The 23,435-nt window shown below is 50.1% G+C and overlaps 8 protein-coding genes across 8 annotated transcripts; 3 read left to right on the top strand and 5 right to left on the bottom strand.

The window, feature by feature from the left end:
* Nucleotides 1-114: 114 nt before the first annotated feature.
* FMAN_10021 (uncharacterized protein) lies at nucleotides 115-1,302 on the bottom strand (the record flags this gene model as incomplete). Its single annotated transcript, XM_041820648.1, has 1 exon — nucleotides 115-1,302. One exon carries the CDS (start codon nucleotides 1,300-1,302, stop codon nucleotides 115-117), a length of 1,188 nt encoding a protein of 395 aa, XP_041686507.1.
* Nucleotides 1,303-2,129: 827 nt separating this feature from the next.
* FMAN_10020 (putative YBT1-Vacuolar, `full-size` ABC protein transporting bile acids) lies at nucleotides 2,130-7,254 on the bottom strand (the record flags this gene model as incomplete). The annotated part of the gene is made up of 2 exons (XM_041820647.1): nucleotides 2,130-7,116; nucleotides 7,187-7,254. The coding sequence occupies 2 exons, from the start codon at nucleotides 7,252-7,254 to the stop codon at nucleotides 2,130-2,132; spliced, it is 5,055 nt and encodes a 1,684-aa protein (XP_041686506.1).
* Nucleotides 7,255-10,393: 3,139 nt separating this feature from the next.
* FMAN_10019 (putative endoplasmic reticulum insertion protein SEC61) lies at nucleotides 10,394-12,004 on the bottom strand (the record flags this gene model as incomplete). The annotated part of the gene is made up of 3 exons (XM_041820646.1): nucleotides 10,394-10,469; nucleotides 10,518-11,862; nucleotides 11,995-12,004. The coding sequence occupies 3 exons, from the start codon at nucleotides 12,002-12,004 to the stop codon at nucleotides 10,394-10,396; spliced, it is 1,431 nt and encodes a 476-aa protein (XP_041686505.1).
* A 564-nt stretch (nucleotides 12,005-12,568) lies between these two features.
* FMAN_10018 (uncharacterized protein) lies at nucleotides 12,569-13,969 on the top strand (the record flags this gene model as incomplete). Its single annotated transcript, XM_041820644.1, has 2 exons — nucleotides 12,569-12,637; nucleotides 12,683-13,969. 2 exons carry the CDS (start codon nucleotides 12,569-12,571, stop codon nucleotides 13,967-13,969), a joined length of 1,356 nt encoding a protein of 451 aa, XP_041686504.1.
* A 1,978-nt stretch (nucleotides 13,970-15,947) lies between these two features.
* On the top strand, nucleotides 15,948-18,220 carry FMAN_10017 (uncharacterized protein; the record flags this gene model as incomplete). Its single annotated transcript, XM_041820643.1, has 4 exons — nucleotides 15,948-16,076; nucleotides 16,132-16,434; nucleotides 16,482-16,955; nucleotides 17,000-18,220. 4 exons carry the CDS (start codon nucleotides 15,948-15,950, stop codon nucleotides 18,218-18,220), a joined length of 2,127 nt encoding a protein of 708 aa, XP_041686503.1.
* Nucleotides 18,221-18,497: 277 nt separating this feature from the next.
* FMAN_10016 (uncharacterized protein) lies at nucleotides 18,498-19,568 on the bottom strand (the record flags this gene model as incomplete). Its single annotated transcript, XM_041820642.1, has 3 exons — nucleotides 18,498-18,818; nucleotides 18,860-18,867; nucleotides 19,337-19,568. The coding sequence occupies 3 exons, from the start codon at nucleotides 19,566-19,568 to the stop codon at nucleotides 18,498-18,500; spliced, it is 561 nt and encodes a 186-aa protein (XP_041686502.1).
* Nucleotides 19,569-20,650: 1,082 nt separating this feature from the next.
* On the top strand, nucleotides 20,651-21,309 carry FMAN_10015 (uncharacterized protein; the record flags this gene model as incomplete). The annotated part of the gene is made up of 3 exons (XM_041820641.1): nucleotides 20,651-20,690; nucleotides 20,740-20,818; nucleotides 20,865-21,309. 3 exons carry the CDS (start codon nucleotides 20,651-20,653, stop codon nucleotides 21,307-21,309), a joined length of 564 nt encoding a protein of 187 aa, XP_041686501.1.
* A 259-nt stretch (nucleotides 21,310-21,568) lies between these two features.
* Nucleotides 21,569-23,004, bottom strand: FMAN_10014 (uncharacterized protein; the record flags this gene model as incomplete). Its single annotated transcript, XM_041820640.1, has 2 exons — nucleotides 21,569-22,572; nucleotides 22,617-23,004. 2 exons carry the CDS (start codon nucleotides 23,002-23,004, stop codon nucleotides 21,569-21,571), a joined length of 1,392 nt encoding a protein of 463 aa, XP_041686500.1.
* Nucleotides 23,005-23,435: the final 431 nt, after the last annotated feature.

Below are 23,435 nucleotides of genomic sequence, written 5' to 3'. Positions count from 1 at the left end.
CATGAATCATAAATAAAAACCAATGCAAGCAAATGCAATCTTGATACGCCAACGCTTCCATGCAAACCCAGGAGCGAGCTCAATCTAATGCCCCCAACACCAATCCAAACACCATCAAATACAAGGCGAATGTCGTCCACTCCCCTCTCCATCTCCTCCCCATCCAAACGTTCGTTGCAACACCTCCAATCCCGCTCTCATTCCTCTTGCAGAATCTTCAGCCCCGGGCGCCACACACTCGTCCACGATATCATCACGGCTCAGCCGTCCTCGTCGCCTCGTCTGAATCGCCTGCTCAATGGGCCGTCGCCAGAGTCTGAACCACTGATCTTCACTCATACATGCATATCGTAGCGTTCCCTGTCTGTCAGGGCGACTTAGCGACCACTCCACGAATACCGTCTCGTACCACCTCGTCCGCAGCGACACCCACGGCCAAGTGAATATCCACAGAAGAGTAAGATAAAAGAGAAGAACAATCCATCGTGTGAGGCGCCATCGATTGGTTAGGCAGCGGTTGTATATCTCAACGCGGGCATTCGTCGTAGGAAACGTAATGTTGACTTCCCCACGATATCCCGTCCCCCGCACCAGACTCTCCAGTCTAGACCCCACGAGGGCGAAATCCCAGCCCGTCAAGCGCCGCTCTAGAACAAACACCTTTAGACCGGCTCTGCTCGCACAGTATCGATAGCACCATTGCGCAACACCCGGCGTGCCCTCCTCAGGCGGTCCGCTGCCCCCAAATCCCGGTGCGCGTGTCATAGTCGCTGTCCCGCGGCGCACCTTGTCGAAATTGTTCACGGCGCGTATGCGTCTCCACGAACGACGAGTTGCCATCTCTTGATACAGCAGGGGCGTGAGTTCAATGTGGATGTCAAAGTCGATCCCATCCTTGCTGGACTTGCGGTCTACACCCTGGATGCGAACGTATGGTCTTGGTGGTTCCTTGGCAAGCTCTGATATGTGCTGCTCGAGAAACTCAGGGTCTGTATCAAGACGCTTGTCGAGATAGTAGACTACCTTGTCGTTGGAAGTCCCCTTGAAGGGATGCAGACCAAGGGAGGATGAGCTGGTGGGCAGCAGGTCAAACGGATTGGCGTGAGGTCCCTCATTGTCGACTACAGTGTAACTCGGAGGCGGATCATCCTCTGAGCGGTCCGTATAAGGCGTTGCATTCTGCTGTTGTCGCTGATCCTCAGGGTAATGATGCATCGGCATCTGCGAAGTAGACGTTTGCCCACTCGTCACGCTCTCCGAGTCCAAGTGCGGAGGAGTCTGCGACGTTCGCTGCGATGCCATTCTAGACGCTATCCCAACAGCGAAAAGAGTTAATCGCCCTTGACGGGTTGACGAAGAACGATATATAAAAAAGTCGGAGATGCTGATCCAAGTTCTAGATCCTGATGGAGTGATGAGCACGTGCCCGATTTGACCTCGCCACAGCGGTACACGTAAGTATTGGCTGTGAAGCACTGCTAAAAAGTCGGCGGTAGAAAAATGAGGGGGGAAGAAAAAAAAGATAGTAGACAAGAGGGGGGAATACGAGCAAGCGAATGAAACTATTTTATAAGACAAGAGCTAGAGTTGATGCTATGTTGTCAAGTCGTCAAGGCCAACGAACCCAGTGACCAAGATACGTACCTTGCCTTGCCCTTGAGGTGTCAGTGAAGCTGGTGCTGCCTGAGAGTCATGCATGCCCTGTATTGAGTGAGCAGGGTCAATGCAGTTATTGAAACATTTATATGAATAGACACATAATCTATAATGTATGCACCTCAATAGCAGAAGTCGTATTAAACTATTCACGTATCGGTTCATGCAATCTCGACGCCGAATTGCGGAGAAGATCTCATCCACTTTGACCCACTTTGGCATTGACGATGGCTTCATTTGATGACACTAGATTACGACTACAACAATATCCTGAGGCGTTTAGACTCGCGCCACAGCATTTCTACGCATCACAGCACCAGTCAATGCTCAAAACTCATAATTATAGGCATACGCCTTCTATAATTTTATTCAAGTCCACGGCTCATACCACAAATATACATGTACTGAATCCCGGAACCCATCTCATACTTTTAATCCTCCTCTTCTATACGCGGTAGCCTCTCTTTCTCCTCCTATGGATCAACGTCCACCAAGCGTCCAGAATCCCACTTCTTCTTCGCCGCCTTGAGGAGAACATCCAGCTCACCACTCATCTCGCACATACTGCGGAATGTACCATCCTTGTTGTTGATGAGTTCCCACGGGTGAGCATACTCCACCACCTCGCCCTTGTCGAGAACCAGCACCTTGTCGTAATCTACAATGGTTGCTAGTCGATGAGCAATTGTGATGACGGTGCCGGTGAGCTCGCGGATTGTTTCTTGAATCTTTGAGTCGGTGGCGTAGTCGATGGAGGCTGTGGCTTCGTCCATGACTAACACTGTGGGAGACTTGAGCATGGCTCGAGCAAGACACAGAAGCTGGCGCTGTCCTTGGGACAAGTTCGAGCCTGATGCCGCGACTGGTGATTGAAGATTCAAGAAAATGTTCTTGTTGGTCTTGGCAGTCGGTGAGTTAGGCGAGCCAGGGGTTTGTGTAGGCGTAGGCGGTGATGTTAGAGGCTCATCAGGACCAATGAGCTGTACTCGTCGAAGCGCCGCAAAGATCTGATCATCTGTGTATTGATCAAATGGGTCCAGGTTGCTTCGAATTGTACCATGGAACAACGTAGGATCCTGAGGCACAATGGTGATGTTCTCTCGGAGATCTTGCAGACCAATGCTGCCAATCTCAAGTCCGTCGATGAGAATCTTGCCCTTGTCTGCCTCTAGCGCTCGGAAAATCGCCAGGGCCAGAGAACTCTTGCCTGCACCTGTTCTTCCAACGATGCCAACCTTTTCTTGCGGCTCAATCTTGAGTGTGATGTTCTGCAAGACAGGGTTGAGCTCCTTTCGGTAACTTGTTGTGTAGTCGACAAACTCGACCGACCCCTTACGAGGCCAGTCTGCTGGAGGTCGGCTGTTCTCAATGACAGCCTCCGCCTCTTGCTCGACATCGAGATACTCCTTGATTCGTTCCATAGAGTTCATGTTTTGCTCGTTAATGGCATAGAGGCGTACAAGCCACAACACACTCTCAGTAAAGCTCAAGGCGTAGCTCAGGGAAATACCCGCAGCTCCCGCATCCGTCTTACCAAGGTTAAGAATAAGGAACATGCCAGCAAAGAAGGCCACCAAGTCTCCCACAAGATCAGCCCTAAAGGCCAGCCATCTATTGCATGCCCACAGGTAAATGAAGGGTCGACTCTGAGTGTTGATCTTCTCCAGATTGTCTCGGATGAATCGTCGCTCGTCACCATACGCTCGAATGGTTGTCATACCACTCAATGTCTCTCCAAATTGCTGGAACAGAGGACTGCGCTGAACTGCCTCAAGACGCTTCAGATCACGAGAGGCGCGGAGGTAGAAAGAGGCAATGAGGTAGAACAGAAGAGCAATGCCAGTAGCGGCGTACAAGAATTTGGGTGTGATGTATGCAATTAGGCCAACGGTCATCATTAGAGAAATTCCACAGCTAATCACTCCAATTGCCACGGGTGCTATTTCTTGATCAACCGCCTCCAGATCTTTGCTGAATCGGTTCATCAATTGGCCTAGCGGAGTGACATCAAAGAATTTGAACTTGGCTCGCGTGACAGAGGCTATCAACCGATCGTGAATGCCCTTTGATGCCGTCAACGAACCCAGGAAGATCCAGAGATCTCTGAAGAGAGCTGCCAGGGCACCGGCAATTCCAATGGCAGCGAGAACGGTCAGGTAGTACATAGCATTGACCCCATGCGGGTGGTCTTGCGTAGAAAAGGACCCATCGAGAGGCTTCAGGTCTTCCGCAGAGCCAAGTCGGACAACATTGGCAAAGCCGACGGCGTTGAATTTTGTAGAAGAGTACATGGCCGGCATGACCTTTGACTCTACTGTACCATGGACGTATTGGTTCGCCCATACACGTACCCAGAGGTTGGTGGCCAATCCAGAGACCTGCTGAGAAATAAAGACGAAGAGAGCAACAATCCAGAACCACCAAGGGCCCATAGATTGAAGGTACAGTTTGAGAACGGGCCACTTGACTGACCCAGTGGCCTTGGTTTCTTCCATGGCATCCTTCTTGGGTTTGTTCTGCGCGTCCTTCTTAGAGCTATCAACACCATCGAGAGCATCGCCTTGTCCATTAACAGTGGTTTCATCATCGCCGACGCTTGAGGGAACACGAGAAGGAATGCGCGAGGGATTGGCTGAGCCGGGGTGAGACTTTTGAATCTCCTCACCGAGCTTGCCGGAAGCAATAACCTCAGCTGAAGGACCTTGGATATCAACTCGGCCATTCTCAAGAAGGACCACATAATCGGAAGAAGGAACACAAAGCGTCGTGTTGTGTGTGACGAGGACACAAGTGCGGTTTCTCATGAGGGGTCCACGAATGCAGTTGCTAAAGATCCATTGCGCGGTGTGTGAGTCAACAGCGCTGAGACAGTCGTCAAGTAGCAGATGGGCAGAGTTGGAGTAGAGGGCACGAGCAAGAGAAATACGCTGCTTCTGTCCACCAGAAAGTGTGATACCCTTCTCTCCGACCAGTGTTTCGTCGCCGTGGTCGAGAATCTGGAGATCGCGTTCAAGTGCACAAGCCACAATGACATTGCGGTATCGTTGCTCGTCAAATGGCGCAGAGAAGAGAATGTTTTCACGGACATTTGCATTAACCAACCAAGCGGATTGTGCAACGTAGGCGATCGTGTTGGCGAGACCGGTCTCAGGATCAGGATGAACGTCTTCTCGACTGCGGCCACCGGGACAGTAAACGCCTCCTTCTAGCAATGTCATTTCACCAAGAAGACCCATCAACATGGATGTCTTTCCAGAACCTGTAGGGCCTGCGATGATGTTCAGTTTACCGATCTTGAAATCAATGTCCAGATCCATGAGTCGGAAAGCACGGGCACTGTCGTCAGCAACAGTGTCTTTGCTACCCCAAGTGAGAGTGGCGTTGCTGAAACCAATTCGCCTGACACCCTCGTCATCCACATTATCCAAGCCAAGCTGAATGTACTTGTCGGTCTCCTCCTCCTGAAGGAAATCCTCCACACGATCGATGGAAACCTTGGTTTCCTGGACGTGGGCGAACATGTCACCAAACTGGTCCAGCGGGACACGGAGAAGCATGAAGAGTGACATGGCTGTAAAGGCAATTGATGGCTTCAGGGGCTTTTTCTCGACGACAGTGTAAACAAGGAACGAGAAGAAGGTAATGAGGACGGGCACGGAGTTCCAAATAGCTACAGCCAGTGCCCAGACCATGAACCTCGAACGCAAAGCCTTGAGTTCCAGCTGGCGCTTCTCGTCAATGATACGGCCAAAGCGCTGTTCCCAGGCAAAGTACTTGATGATGCGAATGTTTTGCAAGACCTCATTGGTGACATTCGTACGCTTGTCGGTGGCTGCAAGAATTCTCTTCGAAGTGATGGTGAAACCCCGAGCAAGACCGTAGTTGACAGGCAGGAGAAGGACCATGACGATGATACCAGGAATGGCACTAAGACCCATGACCTGCCAGAGCAGTACAACGGCAATGACCAGCTGCGTAGGAGCGGAAGCACACAGAAAGTGTAGGTACGCAGTGACTTCGGAAATCTTGAAACTGTCGATAGACATGAGGTTGATGATGGTACCCAGATTGGCCTGCTCGTCACCAGAATCGTCTTTCTTGTCGTCCTTGATACTCTCGTTGGCAGATTCGGCATCGTTGGGAGAAGCTTTCTTATCGTCCTTCTTCATGCTCAAGGCCCGCTTAATCTTTCCAACAAACCCATTCTGTGTCTCGTCTTCCTTTGGAGGGCTGACTTTATCTTCAAGCAGCACCTTGTCCTTGCCTGTGGAAGCCTTGCGACGAAGCGCTTTGGCATAAATGTCGCCGATAATAAGAGCTCGGACACGGATGCAGATCTTTCGACCAATCCAGAGAGCTTGGTTATCGGCGTATGAACGTATTAAATCGACTACAGGAAGACCAATGACATAAAGCCAGATGACATTGATCGGTAGTTGTGTATCGATTTTCTTCTCCAATCCTGCATTATAGTCTTCCACGAATTCGAGAATCACTTTCAGAAGAAGGGTTGGCGCAAACGTAAAGAGGCCGGCGAGGACGGCGAGGGCGCATTGAATCAGCAGGTCCCGCTTGAAGTACTTGAGCAGATGCACCGCAAGAGAACCAGTTCGTTTCATCTGGCGGTAATCAGCAATAACAGCAGCGGCCTTGTCCTTTGGCAACAAGTTCCAGACATGCTCCATTTCCATTGGAGCCTTCCAGCCCTTGTAGACAATCGCATCAACCCAGCCAAACACAGCCAGAGAAAACAGACTGGCCAATGGTTCGCGCGAGGGTTCAATTCCGTCCTCCCATTCCAAGCGTACTGTTTTGTTGCCCTTTCTAGTGGTCATTGCCATTAAGAAAAGGAGTGTAATAAGTGCAAACTCCACAATCGTTGTGATCTTGTCGGTTCGGCTGATATCATCTTGGAGGAAGGCGGATCGAAAAAGAAAGATTGAAAGAACCCAGTTGAAGCCGTAGAGAAAAGCTGTATGGTTCCAGAGATGAGGACCACGCCGTTTCAGAGCACCAAGCACCAGACGCAGAGTCGAGAGGATAAAAACGTAGATCCAAATCAGTAGACCTGTAATGGCTGCAGGACGGCTGTGACGTCCCTTGCTGCCTTCAATTAGCTGAAGAATGTTCACAGCAATGAGGCCAGCGATTGCAAGTTCCTCTACGACCTGCGAAACCAATTGTCCAGTAGGTGTGTCGGCCTGGACTATAGAACCACGAGTAGTGGTCTTGACAAGGGCCAGTCGACCGCCGTTAATCTCAAGCCCATCATCGTCATCAGAATCGTCAACCTGCTCGGGAGGAAGGTCGGTATGGCTGTGGCGTCGGTCCTCGCTTGCAAGCTGTTGATACCTAGCTTTGGACTTGGACCAGGAGCTTAGCAGGCGGGAAATGCCTGTCCAGGCCAAAAGCGCAACGGAAACGAACAGGGCGATCAGAGGGAGTAGAATCTGCAGGTAGCTAGAGTAGGACAAGAAAAACGGTCAGCAAGCTTTTCACAGCGCAGGGGTCAAGACAAGGGAGCACAAACTCTACTCGGAAGCAGACGCTAAAGTCATCAATCTCCCATATAGTTCCATTGCACTGCGCAAACCCCATGGTTTCAGAGATATTGCTCGTGTCGAGCTCACTGGTGCGGGGGACTGCCGCGGAGGCGGAAAGCAAGAATTCGAGATGTCGCGACAATGAATTGACGGGATTGTGCGTCAAAAGAGTTCTCAGATAACGGGTTCGGGCAGGTGATTATCAAGACCCAAGGTGGGTTGCACGCGAGCGTCGGACCGGTAGCGGTGGCTGCTGCGCCGGAGGTCTCGAGGCAGTCAAGGTATTGCAGTATTGTCGGAGCTTTGTCGCAATGATCCCGGTCAAGCGTTACTTGCAAGTACCATTGATAGAGCGTGGCGTGACGTGAGTGATCGTAGAACCCGGATGGTCGACAAGAATTGCAATCTCAAGACTACGATTGCGCTTCTTTGCGATCGCAATTTTGAGTCGTTCAGCGCTCAATCGAACCGTATGATGATGCCGAGGTCGCAGGTTGTCGTGCTGATCATCGATCAGATGCCGTCAGAGTCTGTATGCGAACTCTGAACACTCTCCGACGAATGACGTCTTTGTAGAGAGCGTGAAAGGACCAAAAGAATACTCTGCAAGAAACTAAAAAATGAAAGAATATCGGTACCGATGCCAATAGAAGTATTAGATGAAGAATGCAGTCGAAACAAAAAAGTTTTGACCGTGACTTGCAGGAACTAAGAAAAGAGGAGGAAGAGTCGAAGAGTGCGGCGGCCGTTGAAGAGAAGAACCAAACCGAACCGAACGAACGGGGAAGACTAGGCTAGGCCAGGCCCAAACAACACAAGTCCGAGATACGTTATGGATTCACACGCACGCAAGACAAGACAGGACAAGACTTTACTCTTGTTGGATGCACCGGGGGGAGAGGAAAGTGGAGGGCATGTGTCGGTGTCCAGGGAGTGAGATGCAAGCTATGAAGCTTTAGTGGGGCAGCGATGGCCTAGGCTAGGTACAGTTCAGTAGGTGAGGTAACGATGGCTGCGATGCGATGCGATGCGATCCCTACAGATGATGAATGCAATGTTGCCCTGCTCTGTAACTTTGCGGAAGCCTTGGATTCAGTTGGCGTCGGGTTATTCCTTGACTATTTCTTCGTGCAGAATTAACTTTGGCAAAGCCTCTAGCCTCAACGATCCATCCTTTGGACCCATTTACCCACTACAAATTTCTCACAAGTCGTCATGACAAACATTGGCAATTAATGATGCGAGCAATCTGTATGTTACCCCAGTTCTATGCCTATACTGTATGACGGGGCTGCGGGGACAATCATCGTCTACTCCGTTTCAAGCAGGTGTCAGATTCTCAAATCAACACAATCAATTGAATGTCAATTGAATGCTACAAATGTATGCACATTCAAATACTACTGATTGATAGCAAACAATCCTTGTAAAGGTCACAAGGATATCGACGTTGAGCCAAAACTCAGACATGTCTAGACAAGGTATTCTGACCACACAGACCCAGTTAGCGTTCAAACTTGAAGATACCTAACCGACCGCTACAAAAGTGCCCTTTGCATCAGGTAACCCGCTCCGACAGCCTTATCTAACAGGTATCAGTCGTGACGTTATGAGACATTGCCTCGGAATTAATACCGACAGACTGTAAAATGATGGACTGACTCGAATAAATAAAGGGCGAGGTTAAAGGGTCAAGGAGTGGTAAACATTGTAAGTTGACGCGTAGGAACGTGCAGTATTGAATCAGTAGAATGCCAGTAGTCAAGACTAATTTCCACGCACGTACCTGTATGGTAGACTCGGCGATATTGGATCGTGATCGTTGACAATTGAAGTTTAATTGAAAGAGCCTGATTAATACCCAATTGTTCCATTGAATGCCTTCAAACGTTTGACAATCATCCTCTATCCCTCTGCCTGTATACACCAACGGACTATGCAGTATCCCCATTTAAGGCTCGTGATTATTGTTTCATCTACCCAGATTGTAGCACATAAAGATCATCCATAAAGGCCAGACATGTTCTTCTTTGTTTCATCAATAATTACCTTTGCATCCCAACCATATCATGCAATTCGTGACAAACGTCCCAGTCAATCACCATCACAAACTACCCTAGAAAGAACCATCTCCACAACAACACCACATAAGCTGAAGTCTTGCGTCTCTGGACAGGGATCATGTCTTCAACAGCTTACATGCCACCCTGTGGTCTGAGCGCACCCATCACAGTTGTGTCCGTGGCTCTACAATATGCAGGACATACGGCTCATCCAATCGCTTATAACTTTGTTTCTCACCTATCAATCGTCAAAAACGCCATTGAGGCTCTATATATACCGTGCTATCATCGCAATCTTTGCAACAATCACATTGTCGAGCAACACAACCTTGGTACAACAAGACATGTGTCGTGCATTCAGCCTCAACACATGCAAACCGTCAGGTTGATCACAATCCCCTCTTTCGTGATTCGCTATCCCTCACCGCCGGCTAATACACTCGTTCCTTATCGTTACTCCAGGTCCCTGGGAGAAACGGTTCCCCCACGTTCTAATGCCGTGTAGCGGTTACATTCAACGTCTTTGACCAATCGAAGTCTGATGACCTTGCAGTTGAACTGGGTGTGTTCCTGTTGGACCGTGATGCGAGGGCCTCACTTCTGCAGGACCGGTGAGACCTGCAGTGCTGAGACACTCTGTGAACCAGACTCTGGTGTACTATGTAGATACTGTTTACTCTTTGGTTGTGTAGCTATAGCGGTGCACAGTAGGGTTACAGTCATATCTTATTCATTCCTAGGTAAACTACCCTGCAGACAGTCAAGCGAAATCGGACGTTGCACAATTGGCATTAAATATATGTCATTCATAGATCGTTCTTGAGTTACAACGGAGCTCATCCGCACCACACACGTGGCTTTCAGACATGGCGTCCCTCTCCAACCAACCCGTCATGACAGCTCTTGAGCTATTTTTGTTAATATTGACACGACAGCCTTTAATGACCGTCCCAGTTCCTTCCCAGCCAAGATGACATCACTGCCCCGACTCCTCCGGCTTGTTGAGCAAAAAGAAACAAAAACATGTTGACTATTTTATCTTTTCTTCCTCTTTACTGTTGATACACAAACGCCCGTCTTAGCGGGCCACAACATAAGGCTGAATCAATCGTGCCTTATTTCGATGGCTGTTTAGCCCATAATCATGCCCTTCATACCGGCCATGTCACCCTCCTTGGCGGCGATTTCGAAGTAACCGTAGATGATACTGGGATGTGTTAGTGTTGTGCCTAAGAATCGAAGACGAGAAACTTACGTGACAGCAAGGAGAGTACCGGTACCGGAACCAAGAGCGCCCAAAAGGTCACTGGTGACGGAGAGCGCACCAATGCAGGCACCACCAAAGGCGGCGGCAGTAGGAATGATGCGCTTGAGCTCCTTGTACATGGACTGATCACGGTGACCAGCCATGACGAGACCCTGATCCTTGAGCTGCTTGGCAACATCACGAGGGCTGGAGCCAGAAACCTCGATCCATGTCTTGGAGAAGAGAGCACAAGCACCGAGCATGTAGACGATGTAGGCGCTCATGTGGATAGGGTCGAGAAGAGCCTCCTTCATGTTCTGGGGAGGAGACATGTAGTAGACGAGACCAGAGGTAGCGTGGAGCTGAGAAGAACCATCCTTGGCCTCCCAGACACCGAAGAGACGGACAAGGAGGTTCTCAGAGAAGCGGGAATAGAGCATCTGGCTGATAAGGAAGACGTTGGAAGAAAGAGCGGACTGCAGCATGATGGGCATGTTGGAGGTGTAGAACAGGCGGACGGGGTAAGATCCACGAGCACCACGCTGGCGAGAAGACTTGACAGGGATCTCGACGCGGAAACCCTGGAGGTAGATGACAGCGGCGAAGACGGCAATGGTGGCAAGGAGGTTCATGATGTTGGGGAGGTTCTGGCGGTAGAAAGCCTCCTGGAGAGCTCGCTGCTTGTTGGGCCAGGTCATGAGGAGGTGGAAGAGGGCAATGACGGCACCCTCAAACTCGGGACCACGGCCAGTGTTGATGGTGGTGGGAGAGAAAGCCTTCCACATGATGGACTCGCAGATGTTGGTGGCGATGAACAGAGAGATACCGCTGCCAAGACCGTAGCCCTTCTGGAGGAGCTCGTCGAGGAGGATGACAATCATACCGGCAACAACGAGCTGGAGGATCAGGAGGAAGACAATACCAGCACCAAGGTCGGAGGGAGGTCCATAGAGACCGGAGAAGACGTAGACAGTAGCAGTACCGGCGGAGAGGATGAAGGCCAGGAGCTTCTGGGCGGTCTGGTAGAGCTCGCGGTCGGACTTGAGGTCAAGGTTGACGTCGATCATGTGGGTGCCAGCAAGGAGCTGGAAAACCATGCCAGAGGAGATGATGGGGGTGATACCCAATTCCATCAGTGTACCACGGTTACTCGCGATGACCATTCGCAGCCAGTATAGAGGATCCGAGTTGTCGGAGGAGACGATACCGTAGAGAGGCATCTGGCTCATGACCAGGAAGATGAGGAGGGTGAGGGCCGTCCACATGAGCTTCTGGTTGAAGGGGATCTTGGTCTCCGGCTGCTGAACCTCTGGGAGGAACGGCACGAACGGCTTGACCAGATCGAGGAATCGTACTATCGAGCGCAGCCACTGTTAGCTTCTTGTCTGATGATCGCGATACCAATTGGCAATTGCGCGCCATTTCGTGATGTCGCGCGAGCTCAAATGTTTTGAGCTTTCAGCTCCAGACAAGGAGAACAACTTACGGGAACTCATGGTGGGCAACGATACTAAAGGGACAGGACAAGAATTGGACTATTTCATCCAATGAGGGGAAGAAAGAAGGAAAGAAAAGGAAGATGCTGAGCTTGAAGAGCCCAGGCGATTTGAAGGGTCGATGGGAGAATAATTAAAGGAGAGCTGGGGGGGCGGAGGTTGGCGATCTGGCTTCAATGAGCCCAAATTGTAGATGTGTCCAATATTGGGAGTGGAGAGGCACGTGACCTCCAGGGGGGACTCGAGATGGGAGCTCCAGCTAAGGTTCCATTCCCTGAGCTTCTCCAGGTAAAATGTGCCTACAGTTAGCCTATAGGGAGCTCGCTAGCTGTGAACAAAGGGGTTTCAGCCTCTGAGACCAATTGAAGCTAAGCTTTGAACCCCGCCGTAATTTTTCCGTCAAATGACTCCGCTTTGCCTGTTCTGGAACATTTGAGGATTTGACTCAATATTGTTCATTCACGGGAAAACCGACGAGAGCAAGTGTCGGTATCAATATTTATGGCTTTATTATATTAGATGCTTCGTCGCCTGGGTCCTCTTCTCAGGCGAAATGTTACCACAATGTCTAGAAAACCTCCAGCAGAACCCCTGGTGGTTGTGCTAGGATCAACAGGCACGGGCAAGTCAGATGTAAGTGCGGCTTCACCCATGATAGAATGGCTCTGACGGATATAGTTGGCAGTTGAACTTGCAACTCGGTTGAATGGTGAAATTATCAATGCCGATGCCATGCAGCTGTATAATGGACTGCCAATCATCACCAATAAAATCACCGCTGAAGAACAGCGTGGTATTCCTCATCATCTTCTTGGACATATTTCTTTGGATGAGCAACCATGGGATGTTGATGATTTCAAGAGGGAAGCCTCTCGGACAATACGAGAGATTCGTGACCGAGGACGATTGCCCATCCTCGTCGGTGGCTCACAGTATTATGTCGACCCTATACTCTTCAAAGAGGTTATTCTGGATGACATAGACCTGGATATGTCCAAGTCGTTCCCAATTCTCCAAGAGTCAGGCGAAGTTATGCTCCATGAGCTACGAAAGGTTGACCCTGTCATGGCCGATCGATGGCACCCCAAGGATCGTCGCAAGATCCAGCGATCCCTGGAGATTTACCTTCGGAGCGGCAAAAGAGCATCCGAATACTATGCCGAGCAACAAGCACGAAAAGAAGCAGCACAGCAAGACGCCAACAAGGAGCCCTGGGAGAATCTGCTATTCTGGGTCTACTCGGAACGAGATGTCCTGCGAGATCGTCTCGATAAGCGAGTCGATAAGATGCAGACGAGTGGACTCATGGATGAAGTCCGAGAACTTTACGAATTCAAGCATAAAAAGGAAGAAGAAGGCCAACGACTCGACATGACAAAGGGGATATGGCAGTCAATTGGATATAAGCAATTCGAGCCATACTTGTCTGCTGTTGACGAGGGACGAGAGGCTGCAGAGATTGAGAAATTGAAGAGCGCAGGACTTGAAGAGATGAAGTCGGCAACGAGACGATATGCTGTCTATCAGACTCGCTGGATCAGACTGAAGCAGATTCCGCGGATACGCGAGATTGGCCCAGAAGCTATGAACAACATGTATCTTCTGGATAGTACGGATGTCTCTGCATATGGTCAGAACGTCGTTGAGCCGGCTGTAGCGCTGACAGAGCAGTTCCTCAAAGGAGAAGAACGTCCATTACCGACTGAGATCTCGTCAATTGCTAATGAGGTCCTCACACAAGTTGGCAACCCACCACCAAAAGCAATCCCATGCAAACGTACATGCGAAGTCTGCCACACGGTATTAATGACAGAGGAAGCATGGAAACAGCACTTGAAGAGTTCAACTCATCGACGGGTTATCCGCAAGAAAGCTAGAACGTCTTTGGTACCAGTGGAAAAAGTGCCCGAGGACAAAGACGAAGGAGAGTCTGGGCCAGAGCTGGGGTCCATGTTTTCAGAGTGATCAATACAAACAGTCAAACCTGCCATGCCGCAACCCGAGTCCGTTCCATGGAGCTGGTATACAATCACGTCACTTACGACTATGATATGAGAATTATAGTGACGAGTAAAGCTGGCTGTCAAGGTCATCGCTCTTGAAACAAGATACCGACACCAGATGCCGTCATCGGATCGACTCGGATGCTGGCCGTTGACCCGTCTAAACGAATAACAGAGGTATTCTGTGCTTCGACAGGCTATTTGACATGCCGTGTGAACCATCAGGTCTGCCTTACAAATCGAGTGACCGTGAAGTTCTGACCGGACTCCGAAGACGTCAAGTGGACAACTGCCGTTGAACTGTTTCATAGGGCTTACCGTGATTATGATGAGTTGGCATTGAATTCACTATACGCAGACGATCTATGCGACGTCCTTGCTTAATCAAGGATCATGCCAGTTTGCATAATGGTCAGCTGGCCTAGGATGAAAGGACGATAATAACCCGCCCACCCGAACCAGGCACAAGACCTCTAATGCGGCAGATCATGATAGAAGTCAGTTTTGATGAATTACCACTCTTCAGAGCCTGATAGGTTCACCGGACACTCGGTGATATTACGTCCGTGGGGGCATATCATCAGAACGCGAAACATAGGCAAGGATACGAAAACCATATGGGACCGGGCTGTTGCCACAACCCGACGAGTGAGCAACACAGAGAATCACGGAAAGACTGCGGAGAAGAGCTTATAGGTAGTGAACTGAGCGTTACTGAGCGTTTGGGTTTGAGAGGCTAGGTGGTCTACCTACCTAGTTTAAGTGGCTTAACCTTCCGGAGCATCCGAAGTTTAGGTACGAAAATATCTGATCAAGAGTTTTAGACGGTTGTGTACAGTATTAAAGGTCTGACGTAGGGTGCCAAACTACAGACCCTTTGGGATAGTATCGGATCAAGGTTTTAAGTATTTAATGTCCGTCAGTCTGCATACGGTAACTGTTCAGATTGAGTCATCGGGCAGGGCTGGTGCTTTGGTCCGTTGCGGCGGACTTGGATGACAAAAGTCCGCCGCTAAGTTATCCAGCGATGGCTCGAGTTCGGGTCTAGGGGGTCCTCATTGGTCAGTTTCAGCTAGAAGATTCGATTTTAGCATATCGACCATGTGAAACTCAAAGGAATGCATCAGCGATTTTCCTGTCAGGCAGCTTTATATCAACCTTGCCCTTTGGATCTCTGCGCCAGGTTTACCGTCTATTTACGGTATGGAGAATTATTAAGGCAACAAAGTATCTGCCTGAACCAATACAGCCCTAAACAAAGGGGTATTTTATTTATATTTATTTTCTTATATCTACTCCGTACGTCCCTGAAACCTACGTCAACTGATGTGATTGAATAAACGGAATACGCGGATTCCGGTATGCGCGTTTAATTATTCAGTCCTTTCATACCACCTTTTATGCAGAGGCAGCACAATCTTCTACAACCACCGAACAATCACAGACGAAAAAACCATAGGCCAGCCCCTGGGCTACCTCCCAGAAGAGTCAAGACAAGCAAAGCACCACCTCAGCCAGCCAAACCGGCTCTACATTATACCGGTAGACTCGGCATCTTACGGTATCGTCAGCTGCCCTGCTTATCGTTTTTCTACACCAGGAGTTCTAGAGTGTCTGATCGATCATATCCATTTCACATTCGTCACTTTTTCTTCTTTTCCTCCTCTTTCAGTCCTGACAGAGCCTTTGTTCCGTTTGCGTTTCTGTTCTGCTGCCCCTCCCCCTCACTCACCTGACCCCAGTGAAACGGACGGAAGCGGGCTTCTGAAGAACCCCAGCTACCCGCCCGCCTGAGCTGTACGTACTGTACTGTGCTGTACGGTACAGTCTTGAGGTGGAGCTCACGCTGGCGTCATAGGATATTTTACTCAACCTTCAACTCTCAACGACGAGACGAGACTCTATGACTGTTATGTGAGGTTCTGCTCAATTCTGCGGTCATGTCAAACAATATCACTCACGGGCCGGGCTCTGTATCGCACAAGAACCCTCGTGTCTTGGCCTGCGTCTTGTGTCAGCATCGCAAGATCAAATGCGATCGTAACACGCCCTGTTCAAATTGTATCAAGGTGAGCATCTACAGCCACAATCTCTTATCAGCTTTAGTCATTAATGCGGCTATAGGCAAATGTCACTTGTACTCCAAGCACTCCCGCTCCCGCAAGGAAGCGCCGGAGACCCAATCAGGACCTTCAGGAAAGACTTGCACGATGTGAGCAGCTCCTAAAGCAATACGCCGATGGTTCTGTGCCGTCTCCTTCTGCTGTTGGTCATTCGCCTGCTACAAATGGGACCGCAGATACGTATCCTGCTACACCCACCAACATCGATGGCCAGTCCAAGTGGAAACCGACTGGCAAGATGGTCAAGGAAGAAGGCGGGGTGCGATTCATGGACAGCTATCTCTGGGCGAATATCCACGATGAGGTGAGTCTACTGACTTGACCTGCTAACATGCACTAATGCCATTCAAGCTCCAAGCGATGAGAGAAATTGTCGACACCGATGATCCAGAAGAAGCCAGTGTCATGGGCTCTGAAGATTTGAGCCCTGATTATAATATCGATCTTCTGATACCAGCCGATACAGCTACCAGATCATGCGAGGAACTCCAGCCCGAGCCTGTTCACATCTTTAGACTCTGGCAGTTATTTGTCGATCGCGTCAATCCTCTGACAAAGATCATCCACGTGCCATCAGTGCAACCATTCGCCTTGGAGATGGCTACCGATATCAACAAGATCCCACTCAACTACCAGGCTCTCTTGTTCGCCATATTCACCATGGCCACAGTATCCCTTACCGAGGCTGAATGTCTTCAGATGCTGGGAACATCTCGGGATGAAGCTCTCCGACGGTACACCATTGGAACCAAAGTGGCACTCACAAAGTTTAACTTTCTCAAAAACTACGACATGGTGGCTCTGCAGGCATTGCTGCTATACTTGGTAAGACAACAATGCCCCTGTGTAACTATTGCTGACGATTCCAGTTATCTCTCCAGAACCGATATGATCGACATGCGGCCTGGATTCTCAGTGGAATGGTCGTGCGTATCGCGCAAAAGATGGGCTACCACCGTGACGGCGACTACCTGGGACTAAATGCCTTTGAGACCGAAATGCGACGACGTATGTGGTGGCAGATCATCCTCCAAGATGCCAAGAACGCTCTAGTTTCCGGCTTGAGCCACTCGCTTCTCCCAAGCAGCTGGGACACCAAGATGCCGCAAAACGTAAACGACGCCGACCTTTTCCCAGGATCAATCGAGCCCGTTCTACCCCGCGAGGGTCCAACTGAAATGGCCTTCTGTCTAATCGGCTACCAGATCGCCAAGTTTCTCGTCAACGCCGAATCACTCCACGGAACCCCCGGATTAGAAGCTGCCGTCATGGGACACGACTTTGAAGGCCAGGATCCTGCCATTCTACCGAGCATCCAACAGTACCGAGATTTGGTGGACAATTTGGAGCAGAATCTGCTGGAGGTCGAAGCTCGTTACATTGATCCAACGGCTGGAAACGTACACATCGCCGCCCTCAGCATTCGTCCGATGATCTGCAGCAAGATGAGGGAGATACTAGTCCCCATGAAGGAGCAACCGGAATGGGGAACAGAAATTCTCGACAAGAAGGATAACCTCTTCAAGATTGTGTTGATGAACAATGAGCACAGCACTGATGCTTACGGCGTGATGGACCAAACTGGTTTCCTCTGGTTCCTCAAGTTTCATTTCCAGATTGATATCTTTACAGTCATGACCAAGCAGCTCTGCCAACGGCCGACTGGGTCTCTCGCCGACCGCGCATGGAACATGGTTCAGAAGATTTACCACTACCACACCGAACTCCTCGACATTTCCCAAAAGACATACTACATCCAAGCCCAAACCGTCTTAAAAGCTTGGAAGAACCGAGAACAAGCCTTCAGAGCAGCTGGCCAGCCCCTTGAGACACCAAACTTTATCTATCGCCTACGAGACGTCGTCAAGAGCGAGAACAGAACCTCAGAACCTTCGCCACAACAACCTGTCGCCCATCCTCCGCAAAACTCACAACAAATGACCGATCTTGATCCATTTTTGGGTAACTATCTGGATGTGTCGACGCTGAACTGGGATTTATGGGGGAACATGAACCAACCGCCACAGCAGCAGCAGAGTCAGATGCCTGTTTCGTTATTCGGCAATTTCCCAATGGGCAACATGGGTTAGGGTTATGAGATTGTACTTATGAAAAGTTTGGTGCTGGTATGATAATGAGCTGGGAATCTCCACGGAGTAGGGTGCATGTTGGATTTATAGAGCGGCGTTGGTAGGGACGGATACCAGGGAGCAATGTATCAATATATTTTGTTGACAGTTACAAGTTATGAACCACAACATTTGGGGCCTTGTTATTGTTCCAATATCTGGCAAACCATTCCTTTCCCCTCATAGCTAGTCCGTGATCATCCGTCCGTCCATCATTGCAACACCGCCTCAGACACCCTCAGTTCTGAGCATGAGCATGACGCTCACGAGTTGCTTCAAAAACCGGATAAACATGTCCCGCACCATTGCTCTCCCGCACAAGAGGATGGTTCAAAGCATCATCAGGTATGGCGCCCATTTCGACGTCAGAGTTGGCATCCGAATCGTCGTGGTCGCGGCTGCGGGTACCAGTAGGTGATTTGGGACGAGAGCGCCAGTGGCAAAAACAAATTGCTGCAAAGAAGATGACAACGATGGCGGCGCAGCTGACGGCTATGGCGATGACTACACTGGTGTCGCTCATGCGGCGGTGGATGGTGTTTGTCATTGTTGCGGTTGACTGAGATGTTAGTGGTGATGCGAGATAGGGGGATGGCTTACCAAGAGGACTTGACTTTGTTAGCAAGCGTATACGGAGGATTCTTGGCTGCCACTTGGGTGACTCGAAAGTGTTCACAAATGGATGGTTGGAAGTTTAAAGGATACGAAATAGTGACATGCACTACTACTGAGCAAACACTATAACGGATCGATGTATTAGGTGAATATGTTTTGTATATTCATATGTTCATGAGCAGCAAATGACAAGTGAAGGACATAATGAACTTGGTCAAAACAAGATCATGTAGTTGTTCGAAGCTGAACAATGTATGCCCGCGTCTGCAAACATGTCATCTATATCTGGCACTGGCACTGGCAGCCACATACTCACAACCATTCCCAAACAACGTCAATTTCTCTTTTATCTAACCTACCTGAATATGAACCAGCACTCACCATAACTTACCTAAACCTGTGCCGTAGCTGGCCCATTCCCGCGCGCAGTATTACGTCTCGCCGCTGATATAGCACGTATACAGGCGTTTGCTTTCTGCTCCCTCCTCTGCTGCCGATGAGCCAGATACTGCATGCAACAGCACGGAGCAATGAATAGCAGAAACAGAGCCACCATGCCGACTGTCAAGCCAATGATGACTATCTTGTCGGAGTGGTTGGGCTTGCCGTGGTAGTGCTGTGTCAGGGCATCGAGTGTGGCCGTGGCAGTGGCAGTGGGAGAGGTGACGGTCATGAGAGTACTAGGGGAAGCCATTTTGATTGTGATGGAAAGGAACATACCTGTTGGTGAGTATCTGGTTTGTGAACTTGGCAGATGGGTTGGGGTGGGTCAGAAGAGAATGAAGTTATATAGGGGTTTAAAGGCATGTGAGGTGACAGCAGTGAACATGGCGATTTGCAAGCATTACAAGAACAGAGCATTGTCATCGCATTGTGAGCGGGAACACCCAGTCTCTTCATAGCCTGACGTCAGTTTCGTTTTCTTTGTTCTGGCTTCAACATGAACTGAGCTATGATGAACTCGAGAGCATGCTTCTTCAAGGACGGCAATTATCTAACAGAATGGCGAGTCCTTGCGCAGTTCAGTTACACAAACCCCAACTCCCATGACATTGCTGTGGTTTATGTCTTTATACCTTGAACACGGCATCAAAGACAGGCTTTGCATATTCAGATGTAGCGCCGTCATTGTCCAGTGTTCAGCAGTACATATAGCCATAATCGATTGACATTCACGTTGAGCACCTCAAGTCGTCAACCGCAGTCACCGACAAGCAGTATAATCACGGGCACACTCTAACACACCTTCGAGCGTCAATATCACAAGCACATATGCATCAGAATGTAGATCTCAAAAATGAAACGACACCTAGACGGGAAAACTAGGTGTCGAGATTAACGACGGATCCAATTTCCCAATATTCTTCTAAGAACTGTTCTCGAGTCCAAAGACCCTGCCTACAATGCTGTCCACTCTCTACACTAGACAGCGTGCGGCGAACGTTCTTGTCTATCTGGAGAAGAAAGGAAAATCCAGTCGCGACAAAAAAAAAACGCGTTAACATAACTCACGATCCTGCTTAGTCAGTCGAGCTATGCACGTGAGCGTGGGTCACGTGCGTTCCGAGATGAGGAATTGACATCATCCCATTGGCTGATTGGACCGAGAAGCCGAGGAGGCCCGTTCCGATATCTCGAGAATAGGAAGCCATCATCATTGATACCCAGATACTGTACGGATCTCGCCCTTGAAGCATCGACGCTGACGATCTCGTTGACCGGACCTTGGCTGAACCCTTTCTCTTCGAAATCGATAGATACTCATAATCCGCCACGATGCTCGCTCAACGTGTTGGCGTCGCCGCCCTTCGTCAAGGTACTTTCGCAACGTGAGCCTCGATATTCCGAATCTAACAGCTCTATAGGCGCGACCAAGCCCTTCTTCGCCCAGAACATTCCCAAGGCTGCTCTCGCTGCTGGAATCTCTACCACTTCCCCCCTACGGTACGTCCCCAGCATCAATTGAGTCTCACACATCTGACATTCGCAGCGCTGTCGGTTCTACCAAAGTCTCCCAGCAAGACGGCCACCAGATCCTCGTCAACCAGCGCCTCAACCGTCCCGTCTCTCCCCATCTGGCCATCTACAAGATCGAGCAGACATGGTTCGGTAGCTCCGCCTGGAACCGAATCACCGGCTGCACCCTCTCCGCGACCATGTACGGTTTCTCTCTCGCCTACCTCGCCGCCCCTCTTGTCGGACTTCACCTCGAGAGCGCAAGCATCGCCAGCTTCGCTGCTGGTCTGCCCCTCGCTGTCAAGGGCGGTATCAAGTTCACGCTGGGCTTCCCCTTCGTCTACCACGCCATCAGCGGCTTCAAGCACCTCCTGTACGACGCTGGCAAGGGTTTCGCCAAGACGACTATTATCCAGGCCGACAAGTACATCTGGGCTGCCAGTTTCCTCGGAGCTATTGGCCTGGTTGCTTTCCTATAGAACACCAAAATTGAAGAAGACGGAAGGGCCTAGATGGCATGGTTCGCAGTGGATGATACAATGGATAAGGGAAGGAGTACGGCAAGGATGAGAAACTCGTGTACGAGTATTAGCCTGAGGGCATTCCTGACTTTGAGCAAACAATTTTATTATCTGTACACAAGCGCCTTTAAATGCTTGAGCCTGTTCTAACCAACACCTCGTGAGGTATTCGCAACCAAACGCCATTCGCCTGTCGTGAAAATTACGTGTCAACTCTCTAATCCAAGAATCGAGCATCCAGTATTGTCCTGATCAGTCTCCGATTACCCGCAGATGCAATCTTTCCCCCAATGATGGGTCCGATAAAGTCCTTGAGTTCGGATATCTCTGTCTCGACGTTTGCAGCACCATTGACTCCGTTGGTGTCTGAATCGACATGATCTGCCAGCGAAGCCACAGCTTGTACTATGCCCTGAACCAGCATCTCGTAGTCCATTGTACCCTCTGCCTTTTCCTTCAGAGGCTGAAGGATCCCCGAGTCAAAAGTCTGCAAGTTACGTAGCACCAGCACGCGGATTGCCTCTGGACCTCCTGCTTCCAAAAGGCCGTGGATGGCACCGTAGAGAACCGCAGGGGGTTTGGTAGGGTCGAGAAAGTATTTGAGGCATGTCCTCGTCAACTTGGGTCGTAGGAGTGTGTTGGAAGCAGAATATTTGCGCGCAATTCGTCCAACCAGAGATGCAGCCAGCTGTCGGAGGTCATACTGCTCCTTGAGAGCATCCGTGCCTTCGTCAGTGCCCAATTTTCTCGCCATCAGACAAGTGAGAGCGGGCGCCGACAGGGGACTGGCGTAGGGATCCAGGAAAAGGCTCTTGTTCTCAATGAGAGCATTCGTCAACTCCATCATCTGCTTAAGAGTAAAGGTGTCATCGAGGTGGTGTGTTACTCGGTCCATGATGAAGGTGATGAAGTATGGGATGAGCTGGTGCAGACCAGGGTCGTCTCTCACGGAACCGAGAGCGGCTTGCCGTAGGCGTACCACTTCTTCGTCAGGATTGTCGTCGAGAACAGCAGCCTGGATTTTGTCAAAGTAGAGTATGAGCTCCTTGCTCACAATGTGCTTAACAGATGGTTTCATGGAGACATTGTCATTGCCTGCCAAGGCGGACAAGGCAGGGTTCGCACCAGGCCCCTTGGGGAGGAGTTCCTGCGATCGAGATTCGGAAGTCGTGGGGTTCTGAGGGATGGAAGGCTGGACACCTTCGATGGCGAGCCAGTGCGCTGAAGACGTTAGCATGGAATCGTGTGTCAACCAGAAACCGTACCTGTAAAGCCCATGTCGCGCGGCACCTTAGGCAGAGGCGCATTGATGAGCTTTTCAAAATCGACCTCCTCATCCTCAATGTAGAACAGCGGCTGGCCAGGTCCGAGACTGGCCTCGCCGTATCGTAGCGGACGCGTAGAATCGTAGCCGTAGAGGGGCTCTACGTCGAGCGCCCTGAGCGCGAGGGAGATGTCGTTGACGGTGAGGGTTGTTCTGCGGGCGGCGCGCATGAAGCGCAGAGACTCCACGATCACCTGGCCGATTCGGTATTCGACGTCCTGTGCCAGGCACTTGAGCGCTTCTTCGTTGAGAGAGCTGATGCCGACCGACTCTGCGACATCCTTGACGTTATCAGGATTCCAGAGCAGTTTTGGGGTATCGGTAGCCATGGCGCTGCGAGATGCGCAAGGAGGCGCTGGCTTGGGTGAGGCGATACAGAGGGCAGTGAAGTGAGTTGGGACTGTGTCGGAGAAGGTGTAAGGTATACTTATGGAGTTGCGTGAATGTGAAGCTTGACGAGGCTAAGATGGAGCTGTGCATTTGGATAATAGTGTGGCTTGATAGGTTAGCGCCACACTGAAGATGCCAATTAATAACCAGACAGGGGATCTCAGAGATTATCGTGACGGGAGTGACAAAAAGAACTTGGGAAATTTCATACAACTCAAGTACCTATAGATTTAGCTGACTACCTACCTAGATAGGCAACTAACTCTAGATAAGATATTCTGGCACCTCTGTTTCTCGTCATGAGCCTTCTTGCTCTCCGGGTCAGGTTGTACAGTTGCAGCATCCTTGGACACGTATTTACGAAGATTCC

This window comes from Fusarium mangiferae, assembly GCF_900044065.1.
Source record: "Fusarium mangiferae strain MRC7560 genome assembly, contig: FMAN_scaffold011, whole genome shotgun sequence".
Lineage (NCBI taxonomy): Eukaryota > Fungi > Ascomycota > Sordariomycetes > Hypocreales > Nectriaceae > Fusarium > Fusarium mangiferae.
The sequence above is the reverse complement of the archived record's forward strand: the minus strand, read 5'-3'. Positions and strand labels throughout refer to the sequence as shown.